Source organism: Microcaecilia unicolor, chromosome 14, assembly GCF_901765095.1.
Source record: "Microcaecilia unicolor chromosome 14, aMicUni1.1, whole genome shotgun sequence".
Lineage (NCBI taxonomy): Eukaryota > Metazoa > Chordata > Amphibia > Gymnophiona > Siphonopidae > Microcaecilia > Microcaecilia unicolor.
Window position 1 is genome coordinate 23,724,893 of NC_044044.1, and position 27,048 is coordinate 23,751,940.

General features: G+C 43.4%; 2 protein-coding genes across 2 annotated transcripts; both read left to right on the forward strand.

The window, feature by feature from the left end:
- Window positions 1-11,344: 11,344 nt before the first annotated feature.
- LOC115457081 (olfactory receptor 1G1-like) lies at window positions 11,345-12,352 on the forward strand. Its single transcript, XM_030186505.1, has one exon. The coding sequence runs from the start codon at window positions 11,345-11,347 to the stop codon at window positions 12,350-12,352; it is 1,008 nt and encodes a 335-aa protein (XP_030042365.1).
- A 6,583-nt stretch (window positions 12,353-18,935) lies between these two features.
- On the forward strand, window positions 18,936-19,919 carry LOC115457082 (olfactory receptor 1019-like). The gene has a single exon (XM_030186506.1). It carries the CDS (start codon window positions 18,936-18,938, stop codon window positions 19,917-19,919), a length of 984 nt encoding a protein of 327 aa, XP_030042366.1.
- Window positions 19,920-27,048: the final 7,129 nt, after the last annotated feature.

Sequence of the window (27,048 nt, forward strand, 5' to 3'; positions counted from 1 at the left end):
CACTCCCCTCACCTAAAACAAATGTTACACATCTCCCTGCTTCCACACCCTCACCCACCCAGGGCTGGTGTTAGACATTCAGGAGCCCAGAGCAAAAGAGAGGGAGAGGGCCCAAAAGCAGGCCTTCAGCCTATTCCACTAAATTGAAGCAGGTTTGGGGCCCCCTATGGTATGGGAGCCCAGGGCAGCTGCCCAATTTGCCACCCCCTAATGCCGGCCCTGCAAAAATTTCAGACAATTCCTCTCATCCTCAATACAGCCTATAGCCTTCACCCTCAACACACCTATATACCACATTCTCACAAGGACCACACATCTTTACTCATCGACAACAAACCCTACACTCCATCATCCACAACAGAGCAAGCATCCCTCTCCTACCATGCAAATTACTGAAGGAGTGGCCTAATGGTTAGAGCACCGGTCTTGCAATCCAGAGGTGCCCGGTTCAAATCCCACTGCTGCTCCCTGTGGTCTTGGGCAAGTCACTTAACCCTCCATTGCCTCAGGTACAAACTTAGATTGTGAACCCTCCTGGGACAGAGAAATATCCAGAGTACCTGAATGTAACTCACCTTGTGCTACTACTGAAACAGGTGTGAGCAAAATCTAAATAAATAAGATTCTGGAATCTTAAAGAGTGACAAGATTCCATGCAGAATCTCAAAGAGTAGCGACATTCCATGTAGAACCCCAAAGAATAGCAAGATTCTGTGAGTGAGGTTTGTGTCATTAATTTTGAGCAGTGTGTATGTTTTTGGTGTGTTTATGCTTGTGTGAGTATGAAGGGTACGTGCATGTATGCATGTGGGCAGTGTATACATATCCATGTGGGTGAATGATATTATGGCCTGTGGGGGGGGGTAGTGAGTGGGGGGGGGGGTGAGGATGGCATTGTATATATATGTAGGACATGTGTATGTGTGTTGTGTATTTTTTGAGGTATATGTATTTGGCTGGGTTTGAGATGGCCGGCATCAGTTTTCAGCGATAATGGAAACCGAGAGTGGCCATCTCAAACCCGGCCAAATCCAAGGCATTTGGTCATGGGAGGAGCCAGCATTTGTAGTGCACTGGTCCCCCTGACATGACATCAACCATGCACCCTATGGGCCATTGCAATGGACATCACAAATTGCTCCCAGCTGCATAGCTCCCTTACCTTTTGTGTTGAGCCCCCCACCCCACCCAAAACCCACTCCCCACAACTGTACACCACTACTATATATATAGGGGGCACCTACATGTGGGTACAGTGGGTTTTGGGTGGGTTTTGGAGGATTCCCATTTACCACCACAAGTGTAACAGGTAGGGGGGGATGGGCATGGGTCCACCTACCTGAAGTGCACTGCAGTAACCCCTAAAACTGCTCAAGAGACCTGCATACTGCTGTCATGGAGCTGGGTATGACATTTCAGGCTGGCATAGAGGCTAGCAAGAAATGTTAAAATTTTTTTTGAGGGTGGGAGGGGGTTGGTGACCACTGGGGGAGTACAAGGAGGTCATCCCCGATTCCCTCCGGTGGTCATCTGGTGAGTTGGGGCATCTTTTTGTGGCTTGGTCCTAAAAATAAATGGACCATGGAAATTCGGCCAAATGCTCGTCAGGGCCTGCCTTTTTTTCCCCATTATCGGCCGAGGGCAGCCATGTGTTAACCACGCCCCCGTCCCGCCTTTGCTACGCCTCCAACACGCCCTCTTACACTTTAGCCACCCCTGCGACGGACTGCAGTTGAGGCCGGCCAAAATCGGCTTTCAATTATGCCGATTTGTGTCGGAAGATGGCCGGCCTTCTCTTTCAAAAATAAGCAGGCTAGTCAGTTATCTTTACATTGGTCAAAGGTATACCAGGGTTTGACTGTCAAATTTGTCTGCCGAATCCAGTTTAAAAATCGACCGATAGTCTGTTATATCTCGCGATATAACCGGCTATCCGCCAGCCACTAACTGGATATTCAGCGAGAGATAGCATGCTATCCCCCAACGAATATTGGCGGATAGCCGGTGAAACGCTATTTAACCGGTCAGCATCTGTTCTGACCAGTTAAATAGCACTAAATATGGGGTGCCTGAACTACCGTCAAGTGAGCAGTTTACAAAAAAAAAATGAAAAATGAACGTATCGGCAGACTGAAATAAGTTTTTCTGCTGCTTATTGAATTTCTGGTGCTGGTTATACCAGATCATTTTGTGGACTTGTTTTGATTACTTTTCCTGCTCATGGGTATTGTACTTTAATGCTTTTTAGATCGTGGTGGACCTGTTAGACTTTGTCTATAATAGCAATAAAAAAAATCTTCATTTTTGATTAATTAAAATAAATGGAGAAAAGGCAGGGGAAACTTGGTAGGAGCTCTAATGATGTATAGAAACTTCCTGAGTGAGCCGTTTCTGTGGCTTATCTCATTGAAAGAAAGCTTGGATGTGTTTTTCAGCCTATACTGAATTCTCCTGTTCTCGTCCCGATTCTCCCTCTCTCTCTATTTTCAATAATACACTGTTTAACATCTGGTGAGACAGGTCCCAGACTTTACGTCCTGTTTACTAAGGCATGTTAGCATTTTTCACGTGCTAACCGTGAAGGCACCTATAGGGATATTGTAGGCGCCTTCATGGTTACCGCACGTACATGGTTAACGTGCATTAAAAATGCTAACGTGCCTATAACGCGGCTTAGTAAACTGGACCCTTTGTATTAAGTGATATTGAAAGTTTTTCAAGGGATTGATTCTTTTGTTGTTATTCAACTACCGCAAGGCACCTGAGTTTTGGTGTATGGGAAGCATGAGGTTGTGCTTATCACAGCTTAGGAAATGGACTCCTATATTTCCTTTCTCGCTTGTAATGGCAGTTCTCCTTTAAGAAAAAAAAGTTTAATAACAATTTGTGTTGCCTACTCTGCAAACATCACAAAGTCTGCACATGGAATCCTGTCTATGGGGATCTCAGTTCTGATAATTAATCTTTCCCCATTGCTCCAGAGGATGGTGCAGAAGAAACTTTCCTTCAGGCTGGACCTGACAGTACTTAGAGATACTCTGCTTCAAGGCTAGACCCAGAAGCACACAGGGAGAGTCTGATTTTCAGAGCTGGACCCAATAATATGTAGAGACTTCACCTCATACTGGATTGAAAGGACATGAAAAGTTCCTGTTTCACCGCCAGACTGAACAGTAAGTAAACATGCACTCTGCATGCTTTTTCCTGATTCACACATAAACGTGACCCAAGGGCACCTTGTGTGTTGATCAGAAAGTAGGGTCTTTGGTACATAGAAAAGTTTAGTAGTTAAACACAGTTTCACTTTGTTTATTGAACTGAGTGACTGTGGTGTGGGTTTGTCCTACTGTTTTGTTTCTTCTCAAGATAAATACAGGAATCTTCTTCTATAGTGACCCTTGTCCTGTGGGAGTCAGGTATTTCCAAGAAAGTAGGGAATGTGCACAGGCAAAACATTTTCTGTTGATTTTTGGACATTTCATATTTTTTCTCTGGGAATTTGTCTGTGGGGGGGGGGGGGGGGGGTTCCCAGTGTGTTTCACACATTCGTGTTAATAAAAAAAGTTTTAACCCACTTTAGAACTATCTACGGCATTGATATCAATTGTGCAGGGTGTTCATTTGTAGGTCAGTCCCTATTTATTGAATTCTGCGTGTACTAAATTGTTAAGGTGCCTTAGGAAAGTGCACTCAAAAAAACATTTTCTGCTATGAAGCAATGAAAAAAGATGACCCAGGAGCTCCACTGAGCAGACAAAAAGTCAGAGATAACAATGAAATGGCCAAGAAAATCAGAGAGGAGATGTTGACAGGTATCAAAGCAACACAACAGATCTCATGAAGCAGTTGGGAGATTCTGTGAGAGAGGTCAGAGGCAGGCTACAAGGGGACAAACAGGATAGAGAAAGCTGAACTCTGTGGAACTGAGAAAATCCTATCGGACAGAGGTGACCTACAAACAGAGCACCAGAGATGATAACACTATATAAAATAATGAGTGGAGTGGAACAGGTGGATGTGAAGCGTCTGTTCACGCTTTCCAAAAATACTAGGACTAGGGGGCATGCGATGAAACTACAGTGTAGTACATTTCAAACAAACAGGAGAAAAGTTTTCTTCACCCAACGTGTAATTAAATTCTGGAATTCGTTGCCGGAGAACATGGTGAAGGCGGTTAGCTTGGCAGAGTTTAAAAAGGGGTTGGGCGGTTTCGTAAAGGACAAGTCCATAGACCGCTACTAAATGGACTTGGGAAAAATCCACAATTTCGGGAATAACATGTATAAAATGTTTGTACGTTTGGGTAGCTTGCCAGGTGCCCTTAACCTGGATTGGCCGCTGTCAGGGACAGGATGCTGGGCTCGATGGACCTTTGGTCTTTTCCAAGTATGGCATTACTTATGTACTTACGTACTTAACCACAGTTCTCTGAGACTGGACTAGAGACAAATTCCAAAAACAAGGCAGAAGAGACAGATATAGCTGTATGAAGAAGACAAGAGAAACAGGCATAGCTCAGTGTGGTCTTCGACTAAGCCATCTCTCTCCCCTTCAATCTGTTCAAAATTCTGCTGCAAGACTTATATTCTGCCAGTGTCGCTGTGTTCATATTAGCCCTTTCCTCAAGTCACTTCATTGGCTCCCTATCCGTTTCCACATACAATTCAAACTCCTCTTATTGACTTACAAGTGCATTCACTCTGCAGCTCCTCAGTACCTCTCCACTCTTATCTCTCCCTACAGTCCTCCCCGGGAACTCCATTTATCGGGTAAATCTGTACCCTTATCCTCCATGGCTAACTCCAGACTCCATTCCTTTTATCTTAATGCACTATACACCTGGAGTAGACTTACTGAGCCAGTACATCAAGCTCTGTTTCTGGCTGTTTTCAAATCTAGGCTAAAAGCCCACCTTTTTGAGGATGCCTTTAACTCCTAACCCCTATTTACTTGTTCCTTTATCTCTTATTTGTCCTGTTTGTCTGTCCTGAGTAGATTGGAATGCACTACCATACGCCATAAAAACAACGCACAACCTAACGATCTTCCGAAAATCACTAAAAACCAACCTGTTCAATAAGGCATACCACAATGATCCATCCGAAATACCAGACAACGAAACTGATACCAGAACTGAGTAAAACCGACCTTTCTATATCTGACTGCTTCATCTACTTTGCCACTAATGAACGTTAAAGCAATACCACTTTATTTCTCATTCCGAAAATGAATTCTCTATACTTGACTGCTTAATCTACTCCGTCACTTATGAACTCTAACGCAATACCACTTTGTACTTCTCATTCCGGAAATGGCGATCGCCATTACGGAATAATGTAAGCCACGTTGAGCCTGCAAATAGGTGGGAAAATGTGGGGTACAAATGCAACAAATAAATTGTAAACTTTGTCGAGTAGTGACTGTCTCTTACAAGTTTAGTGTACAATGCTGTGTACGTCTAGTAAGGCTTTAGAACTTAGTAGCAGTAGTAGATAAAGAGACAGAGATATGCAAGGTAAATCAGCAGTAAGCAGAATTATTTGAGAAACTATTGAGAGAAAACTGTACCTCTGTGAGGCAGAGAGGAGAGACAGATGGTTCTCTGAGAGGCAGAAAAGAGAGATATCCTCTAATTTTTTTTTTGGGGGGGGGGGGTGTTCCAATGGATTCTACTTCATTTAGCTGGCCTTACAGAGTTTAAGGGGGGTTTGGGCAGATTCCTGAAGGAAAAGTACATTGAACATTATTTAAAAAATTATTATTATTTGGGGGGGGGGGGGGGGGGGGTTGCCAGGTTCTTGAAGCCTGGATTGGCCGCTGTCGGAGACAGGATGCTGGGCTTGATGGGCCCTTGGTCTTTTCCCAGTATGGCGGTGCTTATGTGCTAAGTGGCGGTAGAACCATCACCACTTTGCCATGCGTCACTTCGGGATCTACGGCCGGGCTACTGCAGGAGACCGGTGGCAGCTCCCGCCACCAGCACATACCATATTTTTTTATTTTTGTAGTGCCAGGGCTTACCCAGCGTTACTCGGGCATCGTCACACACTGCCCAGTTGCCACCAGGTTAGTGCAGGAGACCTTACCTAAATAGGTGGCAGCAAGCGTTCCCTAAAAAAATGGCTGCACACCAAGCCCTGTGATTAGCGCATGGCCATTTCCTCAAAAGAACCCCAGACTTTTACCCACTGGGGTAAAAGGGGGCCTCGACATGCATCAAAAATATGTACCAATGCTACCATAGCCCTCCCCCCCTTTTACTGCAGCATGGCAAAAGGGCCCCTTAATCAAATTTTTACTTTCTGTTCAATTTTGTTTTATTGTATTTCTTTTTTTTTTTTAATACACTTTTATTAACTGGAAAAAGGGTGAGTAGAAACATGGTATAAAAGTACAAGGTGACAAACTGGACATGAAAGGCTTTTCTTTCTTAAAACAATTTAACACGTGTTCCTGCCTGTTTACTAAGCCGTGTTTTTTTTTCCCCTTTCAATTTGAAGTGAAATGAAATGAAGTAAGCTCTTTTTGTTGTGTTCTTTCATTTTGTTTCAAAAAAAGAAGGCATGTTTATAACGGAGAGGAGAAGGAGGATGACTTAACAGTTTAGAGGGCAGATAGGACTCCAGAAAATAGATTGGAATGATGTACACATTTTTTTCTTATTTTATTTCATGAGATTCCATTTTTTTTTTTTTGTTTTTATGCTTTTTATTTTTTGTTTCATTCTATTTTCCGTGTTAGCACACACTCCCCCAGATTATATATATGGCGTGCCTAGAGTTACATACAATTTCGTGCTTAAATCTACATCTATTCTATAAATACGCAGGTAGATTAATTGTTTTAACAAGCTATTAAGCATTATAGAAACATAGAAACATGACGGCAGATAAAGGCCAGTCTGCCCATCCTCTGTAACCCCTAATTCTTCCTTTTCCTAAGAGATCCCACATGCTTATCCCATGCCTTTTAAAACTCTGGAACAGTGCTCGACTCCACCACCTCCACCGGAAGGCCATTTCACGCCTCCACCACCCTTTCTGTGAAATAATACTTCCTTAGGTTACTCCTAAGCCTATTCCCTCTTAACTTTGTCATATGCCCCCTCATTCCAGAGCTCTCCTTCATTTGAAAAAGGCTCTCTTCCTGTACATAAATGCCCCTGAGATATTTAAATGTTTCTATCATGTCTCCTCTCTCCCAGCGTATACATGTTGAGGTTCATAAGCCTGTCCCTATAATTTTTGCATTCAAGACCGCTTACTAATTTCATAGCCGCCCTCTGGACAAGCAATAACAAGCACTAATTGGCAAAAATTAGAATTTACACACGTACATTGCTAAGCATATTCTGTAATATACTGCGCATAAATTCTAACATGTCCAGTGAAAAAGGGACTTGTTTAGGGGCGTGGAAATGGGTGTTCCAAAATCTATGTGTGTTGTTATAATGCCGTTGTATCGCTCTATGGTGCGACCGCACCTCGAATATTGTGTCCAAGTCTGGTTGCCGCATCTCAAAAAAGATATAAAAGAATTGGAGAAGGAGCAGAGAAGGGCGACAAAAATGATAAAAGGGATGGAACGACTTCCCTATGAGGAAAGGCTGAGAAGGTTAAGGCTCTTCAGCTTGGAGAAAAGGCGACTGAGGGGTGATATGATAGAAGTCTACAAGATAATGAACGGAGTAAAGCGGACAGATGTGAAGCGTTTGTTTACACTTTCAATAATAGAACCAGGGGACACAAGATGAAGCTAGAATATGGTAGATTTAAAACAAATAGGAGAAAGGTTTTCTTTACTCAGTGTGTCGTTGGACTCTGGAACTCGTTGCCGGAGAATGTGGTGGCAGCGGCTGGCCTTACGGAGTTTAAGTGGGGTTTGGACAGATTCCTGAAGGAAAAGTCCATTGAACATTATTATTTTTTTTGGGGGGGGGGGGATTGCTAGATTTTTGAAGCCTGGATTGGCCGCTGTCAGTGACAGGATGCTGGGCTTGATGGACCCTTGGTCTTTTCCAACTATGGCGGTGCTTATGTGCTATATGTTATAAAACATTGGCCAGTGCATGTAAATCTACGTGCAGGGATTTACACCAACTTTTCATTGGCATAAATAGATGTGCGCAGATTTAGTTGCATGTACTACGCCTAACCGTATGCTAAATACCATGCATAAACACACGGTAAAAGTATGCCAATTTTAGACTCCATATATAGAATCTACCCCTTGATGCTGAAACACAGCCCATGTCGGGTTCATCAATAAAGGACTCTTGACTATCCCATCTTGATAGCCCCGGTACATTTTTGTGCTGACAACATATCCCATATCGTAAGCAAACAGAAAAAAAATCCCACATTATGTGTTTTTTTCTCATTTGTTGCAAAAAGAATGCATAATTTTGGAAAGAGAATATGCTTTTAATGATGTTGTTCCCATCAAGACAAAATGGGCAAGAAAGCCCAAATAAAATGAAATTCTTGGAAATGGCACAAAATGAAACTTTCATGCATGCCTACCCTTATTTGTAAGTAGCACATTCTTGGGTGTAATTTTAGGATGGGGCACTTCTATAACCGCAGGTGTCTAGTTGCTGTACACTGAGCGTTAGTTCTGTAATGGAATCTTGGCACTAAGATTCCATTATAGAATGTTACTGTAAATTGGCATCAATGTGCCTATGTTTATACATCCCCACTTGTGTCATAGCAGATATAAATGGGTGTAGCTAAATATGGCAATGTATTGCACAACTTACAGTATTCTGTTAGGTCCCCTTTTACCAAGATGCAGCAAAAGGTGGAGGTAGAGGAGTAGCCTAGTGGCTAGAGCACCAGCCTTGCAATCCAGAGGTGGCCAGTTCAAATCCCACTGCTGCTTCTTGTGATCTTGGGCAAGTCACTTAACCCTCCGTTGCCTCAGGTACAAACGTAGATTGTGAGCCCTCCTGGGACAGAGAAAATATCCAGTGTATGTAACTCACCTTGAGCTACTACTGAAAAAAGTGTGAGCAAAATCTAAATTAAATAAGACCAGCTCTGGTTAGCAGAGACTGAAACTCTTCATACTAAGGAGGGAAGTTCATTGCTCTATGTAATAAAAGTGAGCCATGTATAGAACAATGAAACCATTGTGACATCACTGATGAGGTTGCCTCTTATTGGTGGAATGAGGCATTATGACATCACAACAGAGATGAGTGGCCTAGTGGTTAGAGCACCAGAGGTGGCCAGTTCAAATCCCACTGCTGCTCCTTGTGATCTTGGGGAAGTCACTTAACCCTCCATTGCCTCAGGTACAAACTTAGATTGTGAGCCCTCCTGGGACAGAGAAATATCCAGAGTACCTGAATGTAACTCACCTTGAGCTACTACTGAAAAGGTAGGAGCAAAATCTAAATAAGATTCTGGAATCGTAAAGAGTGACAAGATTCCATGCAGAATCTCAAAGAGTAGCGACATTCCATGTAGAACCCCAAAGAATAGCAAGATTCCGGAGTGGAGGAGTGGCCTAGTGGTTAGAGCACCGGTCTTGCAATCCAGAGGTGCCCGGTTCAAATCCCACTGCTGCTCCTTGTGATCTTGGGCAAGTCACTTAACCCTCCATTGCCTCAGGTACAAACTTAGATTGTGAGCCCTCCTGGGACAGAGAAATACCCAGTGTACCTGAATGTAACTCACCTTGAGCTACCACTGAAAAAGGCGTAAGCAAAATCCAAATAAATAATAATAAACAAAAGAGAGATTGCACTGGCATCAGTGCATGTATTTGATGTTCACAACCCCCCTCCCCCCCCCCCTTTTTACAGTAGTAGGTAAAAGGTAAGTCTTTTTTTCAGAAAATGAATGTGTGGCAAGTGAAACACTTGTCACATGTCCATTTCTGGGGGAGCTCTTACTGTCACCCATTGAGGTGGTGGTAATGACTCCAACGCTAACTCAGCGGTAACTGGGTAGTGTGTGGCACTGCCCAATTACCACTGGGTACACACTGGCTAGCACTGGATCTGACACGCACTGGGGGGTGGGCTTACCGCTGCTTTGTAAAAGGGTCCCCAGGTTACAGGTGCAAATGTTGGCCCCACCTACATCCTGTCCATGTTCCCCCCTTGTGAATGGCCCCCTTACATTATAAAATAGCGCTCAACTCGCATTTACCCACATAAATATTAGTATTCTACGGGACCCTTTTACAAAGCCGCAGCAAAATGTGGGCATAGTATGCTCTTACATGGGTCTTTCTTGTGCAATAAGGCCACCTTTTGTCATGGCAGGAAAATGGCCAATTTTCCACTTTGGAGTAGGGGATGGCCAACAGACACTCCAGCACAGGAAGTAGTGCTGAAAGGATGCTTTATTCACTGTTTGGACCCAACACAGGTAGTGAATATGTATTACTGCCCATGGAACTTCTATCAAGGGTTGTAGACTTGGCTTCAGCATCCTGATGGAGAGGCCATGGTGAAGGATGCTGAAGCCCAGTCTGAAGTCTACAACCCTTGATAGATGAACAGAGTTCTTTGGGCAGTAATACTTATTCACTACCTGGTGGAACATCATTATTACCCCTGAGGCAGGCGTTTGATTAAAACACAGACCGTGTCGGGTCCTTCTGTCTAAGAAGTGAATAAAGCATCCTTTCAGCACTTGGAGTGTTGGAGTGTCTGTTGGCCATCCTCTACTCCTGCTTGGTTGTACTTTCTACATGGAGGTTTTTAGCGTTTGCTGTGCCAGTTTCCCATTTTCCAATTTAATGGTCATGCTCTGATGTTGCCATTAGCAAATGGTCATTAACAAAAATTAATGCTTGAGCCCTTACCTCTACCTATTTTGTGGGCAGTAAATGCTGATATGCTAATCCTGCAATAATCAGTTAGTGTGGGATAATGTATCTGTACTAAGTAAGTGATTAGCACAGAAACACCCATTCTTCACCCCATAGACATGCTCCTTGGCAAAAGCAAACAAACAAATGCAAGTTTGATCCACTGTGTTTTTCAGTTCATTTTAAAAGTAATGCATATCTCTAATAGAAGAGAAAGGCTGATCCAGTATCATCAGGCACAGTTCACGAGAAAAGTAGAAAAGGAAGGCTGATTCTTCCCTGTCCAGTGGAGGTGGGGATTCATTAAATATCTGTAAAAAGCATGCAAGTGGCAGGTGAGTACTCATTCAGGAAGCTGATACTATAAACTCATTTAAATGCAATGTCCATTTTATCAACAAATTATCATTACAAATTACCATTCATCATTTAGGAATTCTCAGTATGGTACCCTTCAATCTATATTTTATCCATTTGCTTTTGTGTTTCCTCAGAAATCAAAAGGAAAAAGATTATAATGGAAAACCAGACCAGCATAAGAGAATTTATCATCCTGGGGTTTCCTGAACTCCCTCACCTTCAAACTCTACTCTTTGGGCTATTCCTAGTGGTGTACCTAATTGCCGTGCTAGCAAACTTGCTCATTTTCTGCACAGTGTGCACAGACCGCCGTCTGCACACGCCCATGTTCTTTTTCCTCTGCAACCTGTCCGTCATTGACGTTTGCTACATGACCGCCACCCTCCCTAAGCTGCTGAAAACCCTGTGGACTCAACAGAAGGCTATCTCCCCCAGCAGCTGTGCTCTGCAGATGTACTCATTCATGGGCTTCTTAAGTACGGAGTTCAGCCTCCTCACTGCCATGGCTTATGACCGCTACGTGGCAATCTGTGATCCTTTGCGGTATGTGCTCATCATGAACAAGGAAGCCTGCATCCTACTGGTTGTTGCGTCCTGGGTAACGGGCTTCCTTGACACTATGCCTCACTATCTTTTCGTTCTTCAATCCTCTTTCTGTGGTTCCAATGAGATCAACCACTTTTTTTGCGACCTCACGGCTCTAATGAAGCTTTCCTGTAGTGACACATTTACCATTGAAACTGTGACTTACGTTGAAGGCATATTTTTAGGGTTAGGGGCATTTCTGCTCACGTTGACTTCCTACGTCTTTATCATTGTCAGCATCCTGAAAATACGTTCCTCAAAAGGAAGACACAAAGCTTTCTCCACTTGCTCATCCCATCTTACCGTTGTTATTGTCTTCTATTTGACCACTCTCTGTATGTATATGAGACCCCCCTCTGTCTACTCGATGGAAGAGAACAAACTGATTAATGTGGTTTATGTGACTATAATACCACTGCTAAATCCTCTCATTTATAGCTTGAGGAATAATGAGTTAAAAGGGGCATTGTGGAAAATCACAGTTAGAAAGATAGCTTTTGTTTCCGGTAAGGTCGACAGTGGCACCTCTTTGGTTCCAAAGACCAATGACAATTTAAAAGCTAGAGTAAAGCAAGTGTGAAAACAACTCTTGATACTACAGACCTTGAAGTAAAACACACACATGTAACAGAATTTGGCATTTTCTTTAACGAGCAAATTACTATTTTTCGATTTTATTTATTTGTTACATTTGTACCCCACATTTTCCCACCTATTTGCAGGCTCAATGTGGCTTACATAGTACCGTAAAGGCATTTGCCAAGTCCGGTTGAGAAACAAATACAAGGTTATGTTGTGGTCGAATGAGGAAGATGTGTATTAGATATCATGGGGGTCGAGGGGAATGGAGATTATATATTGTCCAGTACGATCATTGGTATTGCTGTGTTACGTGAACAATTTTTGAGCAGCATGTTCTTTATAACTTTTGCCCAATTGTCTTTCATTTGTCACTTTGCCAAAAACAAGCAAATTGTTTAACAGTTAAGCAGTGTAAGCTTGGTTTTTAGTGCCTGGTGACTGGTTTTGATTTGTGGGTTTCACTAGTAGTTACCAAACCTGTCTCGTTTCTCCATTCAAAGTGATGGTAAATGAAGCCCACATCTATATCCACAACATTGCAAAAAAAAACCTTAGGGCCCCTTTTACTAAGGTGCGTTAGCATTTTCTGTGCACGCTAAAAAGGAGCGTGCACTAAATATTAAGATGCCTGTTATATTCTTATGGGTGTCTTAGCATTTAGCACATGCTAATTTTTAGTAAGGCTGTACATCGATTAAAGGTTCAACTGCCCAATTAATCGTGATTAAAATGTGTGATTGTTCGATTAAACCTGTACAGTGCAATATAGACATGTAAATTCTCAAAACTGACATATTTCAATTACTAAACTAAAAATAAAATCGTCTATCTTACCCTTGTTGTCTGGGTTTCAATCATCTTGTTCCCTGTCTCTGATTCTGCTTTCCTGTGCTCCAAACTCTGCTTCCAGGGCCTCCTGTTTATTGACTATTTCTTTTTTTCTCCTCTTTCTCATCCTGGCCTATATCCATCTTACACATTCAAGTTTCATCCATGTTTTTCCTCCTTTTCAAATCTAGTTTCCATCTCTTCTCTTCCCTTCCATTCATGGGCACCATCTCCTCCGATCTTTCTTCTCTTCCTTTTCCTGGCACCATCTCCTCCTGTCTCTCTTCTCTCCCCTTCCAATCCCTTCAATAGTCACTGGCTCCTTCTGTCTCTCTTCTCTCTCCTTCCCTTAACCCTCCATTGCCTGAGGTACAAACTTAGATTTTGAGCCCTCCTGGGACAGAGAAATATCCAGCGTACCTGAATGTAACTCACCTTGAGCTACTACTGAAAAAGGTGTGAGCAAAATCTAAATAAATAAATCCTATATAATGACTGTTTATGCTAGACCATGAGTAAGTTATAATATTCTATCATTTACATGTGTATTTTTGGACTCCACCCATTTACTGCCCAAATTCTGCCCAAGCACAAGCCTGCTGGGAAAATACATGCCATAATATGGTGCATACTTTTCGTTAGACAGAAGTTGGCACATTGACTAGAATAACACCATATATAGGATTAGGCATCTCCATATAGGATTACCCCTTAATGAGGGCCGAAACCCATTTGGGTTTTCAAGATTTCCACAAGGAATATGCATGAGATCTATTTTACATACAATGGAAGCAGTACATGCTAATCAATCTCATGCATATTCCTTGTGGAAATCTTGAAAACCTGATTGGGTTGTGGCCCTTGAGGACTATGGTTGTCCACCCCTGCCCTAAAAGATCTGTTGAGGATTGTCCATGAATCCATCATGTATACATGTTTACACAGACCAAAAAAAATGACCACTTACAGGAAGGAAAAAGGCCTCAAAGAGCTCCTAGATACTTTTTTCAGTCTATCAGAGCTATAACAGATCTTTAGGATCTTCTCTTCATCATTGGGCAAAAAACCTTCAAAAATTGCTAACAACTTCCTGTCGATTACATATTAACGATCTTATTCTTGAAAATTAATGTGCTTACAATATTCTTAATATATTGCACTCAGCATGAATATCGACATTTATCTTTAAAGTCATTACTGGTCTGGGGATCTCTTTGCCATGTAGAGTGCTCTGCCGCACTATCTTCGTCCTCTAGTCCCGAGCCGACGATGCCCAGTGTTTCGCACTGCTGCTTCAGGGTCTCGTTCGCGGGGCTGATCTGCTTCTTTCTCATGCTTTATGGAAGTCCCTTTTCCTTCTCTGCAGCCTCCCTTCACTTCTGACTTCCTGGAGGTCCCTTGGCCAGCTCCAGCAGCAGGTCAGGAAGAGAGGAATACAGGGACCTGAACAGGAGACCTGCTGCTGGAGCTGGCCAAGGTTTTGAAGGTTTTTTTTTTGGCCAACGATGAAGAGAAGATCATAAAGATCTGTTATAGCTCCGATAGATTGAAAAAGTATCTAGGAGCTCTTTGAGGCCTTTTTCCTTCCTGTAAGTGGTCATTATTTTTTTTTTTGGTTAGTGGAAATTCTCTCTTTTTTAATTTTCTGGCGAACTAAGGTTTCCACACCCTACTATTGCGTTTTAGTTGATTCTACATGTTTACACACACATAGAGTTGAACTTTGTTGCTAATGAATGTAACTAGTGATGTGTGTTTGAGAGAAAGGAATTTGTCATTATACCTAGAGTACTTTACCCCTATTGTGCATCCAGTGATTTAATGTCCAACTGAGGAAACATTTTCATCACTTTTCCATTGGGGACTGAACTCTCAGTGGATGGCAAGCTGCAAGCTCATATAATATCTCCTTCCAATCCCTCCCTCATTCAGCAGCAGTGACGTGGCCTGTAAAATCTGTCTCATGTCATACTTAGTGTCCTTGCTTTGATCGTTAAGAAAAAAAAAACAGCATCAGAAAAAGCGCAACACAGGTAAGGATTTGTCACAAAATAGTTCTGTGAGCCCAAGATACTTGCTGACACTATTCAGATGTCACAGGCGTCGTACTGCAACTTCTAACTGATTGATCTTGGGTTAGGATTGATTATATATTTGTGTTCTGGGAACGAAAAGTCAATGCCACATGAAAGCCATGTTTGTATCCCTAATAATGGTGATTGTTAGTGCTCTGTTTATTGACCCAGATAGCGAAGGGAAGGGATGAATAGAGAAGGGGCTGTCAGGGAGAAGGCTGGGTTCAGTTGTGGATGGTCAGGATTTTGGAATCTCCACCTTTGGAAGACTGGAAGATCCTGTGCAGGAGGTGAAAAGGGCAACTCCATATACCCCCTTCTAAAATCAGCTTTGGACAGTCACATGGCTCACTGCTAATCTTTAAGGTAATAATAATGGGTGTATCTGAATAAATATGTTCAATTTGAGGGTAATGTCTCTAAGGTGCTCATTTTCAAAGACATTACCCTGAAATTTAACATATGTATACATATTTACTCAGACCTACCCTATAGGAATATATTTTTGCTGTTATGCTCATATTCTATAAAGGAACATGGGAGTCTCTGTTCATTTATAGAATTAGCTTCTACCAGGCACCCTCTGAATTAGTTCGTTTATGCCTTCACATGTGCTCATTTAGTTATTTGTGTCTCTGTATGCAACAGTGCATCTCACACATACACATACCACCTCCCCTTCCCTTAGGTCTGGATGCAGGAAAATATATTGCAGACCATCAAGTCCAAATGTAGCTGAATGTCTGTATCTTAAGTATGAAAGGAATAGGTAATATTGAGGTAGTATTCAGACCTCTGCTATTGAGGCAGACATGGGAAGCAACTGCTTGCCTTGGGATTTGTAGTATGGAGTGTTGCTACTATTTGAGTTTCTGCATGGAAACTTGTCACTCTTTAGGATTCCAGAATCTTGCTATTCTTTGGGGTTCTACATAGAATGTTGCTACTCTAAGATTCTGCATAGAATCTTGTCACTCTTTAGGATTCCAGAATCTTGCTATTCTTTGGGGTTTTACATGGAATGTTGCCACAATTTGGGTTTCTGCCACATACTTGTGACCTGTCTTGGCCACTGTTTGGAAAACAGGATACTAGACTAGATTAGACATTGGTCTGACCCAGTATGGCTACTCTTATGTTCTCTTACTGGATAGCTAACAAGATAACAAATGTGAAGGAGTACCCTGATGGTTAGTGCAGCCAGCTGAGAGCCAAGGCAAAGAACAGCCATTTTGCTGTCCTAATTGTATTCGCTTAGCTATCAGGTTAGCGGTCTGGATATCGCTGCTAGCTGGATAACCCCTGGCTCCGCCTAAGCTCCACCCACAGACTCCTCCTGCCAGTCCAGACAGTTCCAAGACGATTGGAGGACATATTCAGATATTTGGAACCACAGAATATCTCTCTCAATGGCACTTATCCACGTAGCAAGATCCGTTCACTAGTAAGTGCTTTTGAATATTGGGACAGAAATTGTATAACAGGGAGCCTACATAAAATCAAATGCCTATTTTATTCAGTTTTATAAATAAAATCAACAAACACATGTATGTACCTTTATAAAATAGGTTACCTGTAGCACAGCATTGCTCCCATTCAAAGTTACACTTTGTCCACAGTTTTCTTTGCATACTATGGGTAGTTGCATGTGCATTTTTTAAAGTGCACTAGTACCTCATAGCTCCATCCCTGTTCTGTCCTAATTATATCTCTGGTGATGTTTTTACATAGTTTACTTATATGTGTGACCAGCAGAAGAAAAGAGGTGTTGATGCCCCTGTACAAGTCATTGGTGAGGCCCCACCTGGAGTATTGTGTTCAGTTTTGGAGGCCGTATCTTGCTAAGGATGTAAAAACAATTGAAGCTGTGCAAAGAAAAGCTACGAGAATGGTATGGGATTTGCGTTACAAGACGTATGAGGAGAGACTTGCGCACCTGAACATGTATACCCTGGAGGAGAGGAGAAACAGGGGTGATATGATACAGACGTTCAAATATTTGAAAGGTATAAATCCGCGAACGAACCTTTTCCGGAGACGGGGAGGCGGTAAAACAAGAGGACATGAAATGAGATTGAAGGGGGGCAGACTCAAGAAAAATGTCAGGAAGTATTTTTTCACGGAGAGAGTGGTGGATGTTTGGAATGCCCTCCCGTGGGAGGTGGTGGAGATGAAAACGGTAACGGAATTCAAAAATGCATGGGATAAACATAAAGGAATCTTGTTCAGAAGGAATGGATCCTCAGAAGCTTAGCCGAGATTGGGTGGCAGAGCCGGTGGGGGGAGGCGGGGCTGGTGGTTGGGAGATGAGCCTTGTTCTGGGCAGACTTCTACGGTCTGTGCCCTGAAAATGGCAGAAACAAATCAAGGTCAGGTATACACATAAAGTAGCACATATGAGTTTAAATTGTTGGGCAGACTAGATGGATCGTGCAGGTCTTTTTCTGCCGTCATCTACTATGTTACTATGTACACAAGATTTTATTGGAATGCACACTTATAAGCACCTTTATACCTGTGGAATTATAATAACAGCAACACAATAGAAGTGAGGCAAAAATAAAAGGAATCCAGAAAAGTTAATATAGGACCTTTAATCTAGTCAGCAAATCTAACATATCAAGGACCCGACACAGCTGTGTTTCAACCTCATTTGGTGGTAAAATTTGAAGAGGTGCTCAGCGTTGTGAGTACGGGAGAAACCAGCACATATGGAATGCACCAACATATATCACAGGTTCTTTGACCCCTGAAGCAGGCATACACGCCAAAACACGGCCATGTCAGGTCCTTGAGGTGTTGGATTTGCTGTCTAGATTAAAGGTCCTATATTGACTTTTCTGGAATCCTCATTGTTTATTTTTGCCTCAGTCTTCTTGTGTTGCTGTTACACGTTGGGATTTGGGCGCTCCCGGACCACATTATTGACACGAAAGATGGGCACCCATCTTGGTCGATTATGCGGTTGGCTCCGCCCCTTCCCAGGGCCGCCTCCGAAGATGGGTGCCCTTAGAGATGGGCACCCCCATTCGATTATGCCCCTCATTGTTACAGAATATACTCACACTGCGCCTAATTTAGGTGTCGGGATTTACACCAAGTAAAACATGGTGTAAATGGATGTGACTACATTGGTCGCATGGACAGGTGCTCGGCGTATTCTATATACCATGAGGAAATTTAAGCCTTTTCTGTAAAACTTAGGCATACTTGAAAGAATACACCTAGGCGTATTTTTTTCAGGCACCATATCTAGCCTTTAATGCATAGTGAGTACTGAATTGCTTTAGAATGCAAATGATAAGGGCATTCTTTCATTGCAAGTGAAATAGGAATTGTCGATGGAAGAGAAGAAAAACAAAATTTCCTTTATTCGCCAATTGTTTTGTTTTCACACCTTGACATTCTAAAACAGCAGAATTATCTCTAGCAGGGAGCATTAAGAAGTGTGTACTCCACATATAATTAAGTAATTAAGGAATAGTTTTGTATAACTACATTATAGAGAGTCCTAATCCTTTGATCTAAACTTTTTGTTGTATGCATTTCCAGTTTTCCATTTTGAAACAAAACTTCAGAAACTAAACAGCCATCAGTTATATTCTCTGTCGTCTTTAAACACAGTATGCAAGGTTATTTTCTCTGCTAAAATCTTCCACTAGGCTTTCACCGAACAGGATGTCGTGGGACAATGGCACTTCCTTCTCTAGATTTATCCTTTTGGGATTCTCAGATCTCCCAGAGCTGCAGCCCTTCATTTCACTAGGACTTTTTCTTCTCTACCTCATTACAGTTTCTGGAAACCTCCTCATAATCACAGCAGTATGTCTGAGTTCTCGCTTACACAAGCCCATGTATTTCTTCCTCTGCAACCTCTCCTTTTTGGATCTCTGCTGCACCTCCATCACCATCCCAAAAATGATTGCATGCCTCCTGACAGGGAATAATGTGATCACCTTCACGGAATGTGTGACACAGTTGTATTTCTTCCTGTCGTTCACAAGTACAGAGTTTTTTCTGCTCAGCGCCATGTCATATGATCGTTACGTGGCAATCTGCAACCCCTTACGCTATGCCCTCATCATGAATAAGAGAATCTGCATTCTGTTAGCAGCTGCTTCATGGATTACTGGCTTTTTGGACATAGTGCCCTACATGGTCTTTATATCCCGACTTGTGTTCTGCCACGACAACATAATCAATCACTTTTTCTGTGACATACCACCTCTGATGGAACTCGCCTGCAATGGCATTCAAAGCTTCCAGCTCACTATCTTTGTTGAGGGCATATTCATGGGTTTCATCCCATTTATGATGACACTGTCATCCTACACCTACATCATTGCTGCCATTTTGAAAATACGGTCTTCACAGGGCAGGCACAAGGCGTTCTCCACCTGTTCCTCCCACTTGACTGTCGTCATTCTGTTTTATGGTACTGTTATCTGCATGTACATGAGACCATCATCACTGCAGTCACCAGACCAGGACAAGTTCTTCTCTCTACTCTACATGGCTGTGATTCCCATGCTGAATCCCATTATTTACAGCCTCCGGAACACAGATGTTAAAAGTGCCCTAAAAAAACTTTTTGATGTATGTCCAAAACATGTAACATTCAGCAAGACCATCAACGAAGCCAGAAGTAATCTCCCAAACTAGATTTCTCCATTGATAAAAACCTTGAAATGATACATTCCACCTGGTCTACATGTTGATAACTGATCTTATTTGATTACCTTCCTGGTTCATGTTCAATAAGCTTGAAGAAAAATAGAAAATATATCACTGAATATGGCTATTCTTACAGGTATGTATTTATACTACTCTAGTGCAGTGGTTCTCAACCCAGTCTCCAGGGCAGTGGCGTAGGAAGGGGGGGCGGTGGGGCGGTCCACCCCGGGTGCACGCCGCTGGGGGGGTGTCGGGTTACTTCCTGTTCCGAGGCAGAGAGCGCAAGGAACCAACGGAGCCGACGCAGCTCTCAGCAACATGGACTCGGGGGCGGATCGGCCCTGCCACCCACCCCTCACTTCTAAATCAATTAAGAATGTGCTCCGGGGGGGGGGGTGCACTCCGGAGGGGGGTGCACGCCGAGGGGGGGCGCCGTGCTGCACCTGGCGGGGTGCGCAGCGGCGACCCGCCCCGGGAGTCAGCCACCCTCGCTACGGCACTGCTCCAGAGTACTCCCAGCTAGTCAGGTTTTCAAGATATCCATAATGAATATTCATGAAAGAGATCTGGCAAATGATGTTGACATTCCTCTTATTTATTTTATTTTATTTTATTTTTATTTGTTACATTTGTATCCCACATTTTCCCACACATGTGCAGGCTCAATGTGGCTTGCATAATACCCTGAAAGCATTCGCCAAGTCCGGTATGGGAATAGTACAAAATGTTATAGTGGGATAGGGAAGATAAGATTCAATCAAGTTGGGTTTGAGGTAAAAGGGTTTGTCCTTTCAGATCATAACATATCTATAATTAGAACCTGTCACCCTCTTATAAACAGTGGAAATCTGCTGAAACAGAGGAACACTGAAATCCCACAGAAAAAGGCTGACACTACCAATCCTGTTTGTCATACAAAGGTCTTTTTGAAGACCAACTGTTCTTATATACTTTTTCCAACCAGCATTCATCTGTTGGTGATTCACATGTCATATGAAGACTCCTGAAGCAGGCTAATCACCGAAACACAGGTCTGTGTCGAGCCTTCATCAATAAATGTTTGACCATACTGAGAAGGCTCTGCGTGTGCTCCTGGATAGGTCTACTTCCCACACCCTATTGCTGTCCACCCTCTTCTAAACAACCATGCTGGTAGATAAATGAGAAGGAACATCTTATTATTAAGCTCTGTAGCTTCTACCAAGTGCTGTACTTACCTATCACTTCTAGAGGGAGATTTCAAGATGACACATACATTTTATTTCCAGCAAATAAAGGGGCCTTTTTCAATGCCATGGTAGATCTACTGGGGTGTTGTCACATGCCAAATGGGGACTACAGCTGGGCTACTGCAGGAGCCCAGTGGTACTTCCCACCCCCAGCATGTGCCATTTTAGGCAAAACAAAAAAGCGAAAGAAGAAAACTGATACCAGTGCAAGATCTAGAACCATTAACATTTACCATACTTTGGAGAAATACCATGGAGCACCATCTGCTATGGAGGATGATAGCATCTTTTACCACATCCCTTGGCAATGAATTCCAGAACCTAAGGGACCTTTTTGCAAAGGCGCATAAGGGCTTATGTGCTTCCAGTGTGTGCCAAATTGGCATTACCACCCAGATACCATGTGCCCCAGGCACCCCAAGACCATAGAAGTCTGCCCAGCACTAGCCCCGCCTCTCAACCACTAGTCCGGCCTCCCACCACTGGCTCTGCCACCCAATCTCCGCTAAGCTTCTGAGGATCCATTCCTTCTGAACAGGATTCCTTTACCGCCCCAGGCGGTAATTCCAAATTTGGTGTGCACCAGAAACATGCAGTAGAAAATATTTTCTATTTTCTATTTTGGGGTGCCTACCTGGCGGTTAATGGCAGTTGGGGCACGCTACATGCTTACCACCCAGGTAGAACATGAGATCTTACCAACAGGTGAACAGGTGGTGGTAAGGTCTCAGGCCGAAAATGGACGCACGCTTGTTTCCATTTTTGCAGGACGTCCATTTTATGACCCATTAAAATAATCCCTTTTTTCCATATGTGGTACAATAAGGGTCTGGCGCGTGCCAAAAATACCCATCCACACTGCCGCAGGTCAGTCTTTGCTGCGACTTTGTAAAAGGGCCCCTAAATTATGTGTTGAATGAAAAAAAAATATTTTCTCCACTTTGTTTTTCATGTACTACTTAGTAACTTTAACGCATGCAGCACTAGTCTAAGTATCAGGTTACGTGGAGGGGCATAATCGAACGGGGGCACCCATCTATAAGGGCGGCCATCTGTAATGATGGCCCCGTCAAGCGGCGTACCCGATTGTATTATCGAAACAAGATGGCCAGCCTTCTTTCGTTTCAATAATACGGTCTTGGCTGGCCAAATCTCAACATTTGGCCCGCCCTTAGAGATCGCCGGCGTTAGAGATGGTTGCCATTGATTTTCACCGATAATGGAAACTAATGGCAGCCATCTCAAACCCGGCCAAATCCAAGCCATTTGGTCATGGGAGGAGCCAGCAGTTGTAATGCACTGGTCCCCCTGACATGCCAGGACACCAACCGGGCACCCTAGGGGGCACTGCAGTGGACTTCATAAATTGATCCCAGGTGCATAGCTCCCTTCCCTTGGGTGCTGAGCCCCCCCCAAATCCCCCCAAAACCCACTACCCACAACTGTACACCACTACCATAGTCCTTATGGGTGAAGGGGGGCACCTACATGTGGGTACAGTGGGTTTCGGGTGGGTTTTGGAGGGTTCCCATTTACCACCACAAGTGTAACAGGTAGGGGGGGATGGGCCTGGGTCCACCTACTCAGTGCACTGCACCCACTAAAACTGCTCCAGGGAACTGCGTACTGCTGTCAGGGAGCTGGGTATGACATTTGAGGCTGGCATAGAGGCTGACAAAAAATGTTTAAAACATTTTTTGGAGAGGTGGGAGGGGGTTGGTGACCACTGGGGGAGTAAGGGGAGGTCATTCCCGGTTCCCTCCAGTGGTCATCTGGTCAGTTTGGGCACCTTTTTGAAGCTTGGTCCTGAAAATAAATGGACCAAGTAAAGTTGGCCAAGTGCTCGTCAGAGCCAGCCTTCTTTTTTCCATTATCGGCTCAGGCCGGCCATCTCTTAACCACGCCCCCGTCTCACTTTCGGTATACTGCCGACACGCCCCCTTGAACTTTGGCCGGCCCTGCGACGGAAAGCAGTTGAAGCCGGCCAAAATCGGCTTTCGATTATACCGATTTGGCCGGCTTTAGGAGAAGACCGGCCATCTCCCGATTTGTGTCGGAAGATGGCCGCCCTTCTCCTTCGAAAATAAGCAGGATAGATAACTCCACCTCTAAATCTGAATTAACGTTCCTCAAACTATATTTACCCTGATCTTTGATGCGCTTTCATTCTTATTTGCTTTCTAATATCCCAGTAGAAGTTACCCTCAAACTCTATACCATGCATCTTGTTCCCATCTATATATTTGCACTTGGCCCCTCTGCTATATATAAGCTGTATTGTAGTAAAGCATTAGAATCATAGCGATGTTATTTGAATGTTTGAATTGTGTGCTTATTAGATATTCCATCACTATTATGCTTACATTGTATTATATCTCTGTTATTTGAATTTTCTGTGTTGTTAAATGTGTTTCGCGGTAGTCCTATTATTAGGTTTCAATTTGCTGTTTTCAAGTTTTCCTCTTTCATTGTATTTATGTTTATACGTTTTACTATTGTTATGCTGTTAACAAAATTGTACATTTAATGTTGAAATGTACCTACTGTACACCACCTTGAGTGAATCTCTTCAAAAAGGCGGTTAATAAATCCCAATAAATAAATAGATTATACCATATGTATGATGGTTTCTTGGGTTCTCGCCCAAATAGACCCCTAAACATTAATTTCTTTGCCTTCGTTGGTGTTTATTGGGGATGAATAGGAATTCTTTTTGTAGTATGCTATAATCACCATTCTCATCAAGAAATGAAACCTTTTAACATAAAATGTGCCTTAAATATTCACGTGGAGGGGCATAATAGAACGCGAGGATGGGTCCGCGAAGGGGCGGGCCACACCGTATTTTCAAAAAAGATGAGCGTCCATCTTTTCCTTCGATAATACGGTTTGTGCCGGGCAAATGCATCGCATTTGGGCGGATTTGAGCTGGGCGGTATCGGTTGTCAGCGATAATGGAAACCGAAGGCGCCCAGCTCAAAAACGAACAAATCCAAGGCATTTGGTCGTGGGAGGGGCCAGGATTCGTAGTGTACTGGTCCCCCTCACATGCCAGGACACCAACCGGGCACCCTAGGGAGCACCTGTAACAATTTTTTTAAAAAATGAAAATACCTCCCAAATCCATAGCTCCCTTTCCTTGGGTGCTGAGCCCCCCAAATCCCCCCAAAACCCACTGCCTACAACTCTACACCATTACCATAGCACTTATGGTTAAAGGGGGGGCACCTAGATGTGGGTACAGTGGGTTTGGGGGCGGTTTGGAGCACTCCGCAGCACAAGTGTAACAGGTGGAGGGGGTGACCTGGGTTCACCTGCCTGAAGTCCACTGCACCCAGTAACAACTGCTCCAGGGACCTGCATACTGCTGTGATGGAGCTGGGTATGACATTTGAGGCTGGCATACAGGCTGGAAAAAAAAGTTTTTAAAGTTCTTTTTTTGTGGTGTGAGGGGGTTAGTGACCACTGGGGGAGTCACGGGAGGTCATCCTCGATTACCTCCGGTGGTCATCTGGGCAGTTGGGGCACTTTTTAGGGACTTGTCGTGAAAAAAAAGGGTCCAAAAAAAGTGACCCAAATTCTCGCTTCTGGCGCCCTTCTTTTTTCCATTATCGGCCGAGCGCGCCCATCTCTCCTCGGCCGATAAACACACCCCAGTCCCGCCTTCACCATGCCTCCGACATGCCCCCGTCAACTTTACATAGTAACATAGTAGATGACGGCAGAAAAAGACCTGCACGGTCCATCCAGTCTGCCCAATAAGATAAACTCACATGTGCTCTGCCCCGGAACAGGTTACTTCCTGTTCCGGGGCAGAGGTATCTGCAGCGAATGAGCGAAGTTAGCGAAGTCGGAGCCCACATGCGCGCGCCGCGGCACCCCCTCCCCAGCGGCGTGCACTCGGGGGGGGTCATTTCACCGGGGATGGGGGAGAAGGTGTCATTTCACAGGTGGGGGGGGGGCGCATCAGCGATCCGCCCCGGGTGTCATCCAGGATAGGAACGCCACTGCGAAGAGGTAAACCTGTCGCACTCAAAGTAGATCTAAATCACTGAGGAGCAGGAAGTCCAAACCATCTAGAGTCTTAAAAACTTCGGGGTTCTTTAACAAAGGTGTGCTAGCGTTTTTAGAACACACTAAAAAAAAGCACAAGCTACACGTTAGAGATGCCAATATATTTCTGTGTATTCACTAGGCATATAACCACTTATATTCGTGAACGGAGCAGTAAATCAATTATCATTTAGCTCTCAGCTTCAACTTTAACTTAATAATAACGTCATGCACAATAGTCTGGTTCAATGATACCCTTTAATTGGATCATCAGATCCGCGCATCTACCTCGGTAATGGCTAGAATGAGCCAAGCATATCTGGGAGGTAGTGTCGTAATCCTCATAGATACTCTTATTCTATTCTTTTTTTCAAAAGTTTTTATCTTTTTCATTAATTATCAGTGAACTTAATAGCTAAATACTTGGCTTTTTTTGAGTATGACTCTTTTATTCTTCAGTATGCATGGTGGAGACTCGGTGTCGTATCTTGTCACATTGTGAACCATCAAGCTGTGGTGTAGAAGTCCCTTGGGGAAAAAAAGAACGTCTGTAACTTTAGTGGCATTTGGCATCTGCCTAACAAGGGGCAGGATCAGGAGCCATGGAAGGATGCTCATTCTGAGCTGCAGCCTGCACAGCTCTGTATGAGGAAATCTCAAGTCAAGCAGGTGTCGAGGGTACTTACTGCGTTTAGCTTTCGATCAGTCTCTGGCCTCAGGTTTTGCTGTTTTTAATTTTCTATTCTGGGGTAGAAGGAGAGAGGGGGATGGGACTTTCATCTTGTAGTTGGCCTGGTTTGGTTTGAGGAAGGATGCCAGATTACCACAGGCCTCAGGCCCACTCAGTTCTCAGTGCTGTGCTCTGTTGCAAGGCTCTCTGCTAATAAGACAGACACGTGGGAGGTGTTTGCCAAAGGGTTAGCATGAGATCAAAGGCAAATTAATAGTGATCAGTGTGGCATACACCGTGGCAGCATTATCAACAAAAAGTAGAAAAAAATATGCAATATATTGCAGGCCCTTTTGAGATACCACAGAAAGTACAACTGACAGCCCAAGACATAGGGTAGCCAGGCTTATACCAGCAGGCTAAAACTCCCTATAAATCAGACAGGTTAGTACAAGCAGGCTGGTAGTGGATTGATATCATTTAGCAAGACTGTGGGGACCTAGAAGCCTGGATGATTGGGCACGTCATTGGTGAAACCTTAGCAAGGAAACTATCTCATACCACTTAATTAAAAAGATTTTCTTAAAATTGTAGGCCTGATATTTCAAAGGATTTATGCTTCTAACTTTGAAGGTTTGCCCTTAAATTGGCCTCTTTGAAAATGTATTAGGGCCTGGTGCCTAAAATTGTATTCAAAATTTCACTAAGGTCTAGATTCAGTAAATGGGCAAATGAATGGATCACCCTAAATATAAGTATTTATTTATTAGGATTTATTGACTGTCTTTTTGAAGGAATTCACTCAAAGTGGTGTACAGAATGAATAAGTCAAACTTAAGCAATAGACAATTAGAGCAGTAAAAATAATCAAACGACAATACAAAGAAAGTTGCAAATGTGGACAGAAAAGTACTTGTATAACTTAAAGTGCCTAAATTAAAATTTTGAACTGAAAAGTTAGACCTAAATTTGGCTTAAAAGAGGGACATAGTAACATAGTAGATGACGGCAGAAAAAGACCTGCATGGTCCAGCCAGTCTGCCCAACAAGATAAACTCATATGTGTATACCTTACCTTGATTTGTACCTGCCTTTTTCAGGGCACAGACCGTACAAGTCTGCCCAGCAGTATTTCCTGCCTCCCAACCACCAGTCCCGCCTCCCA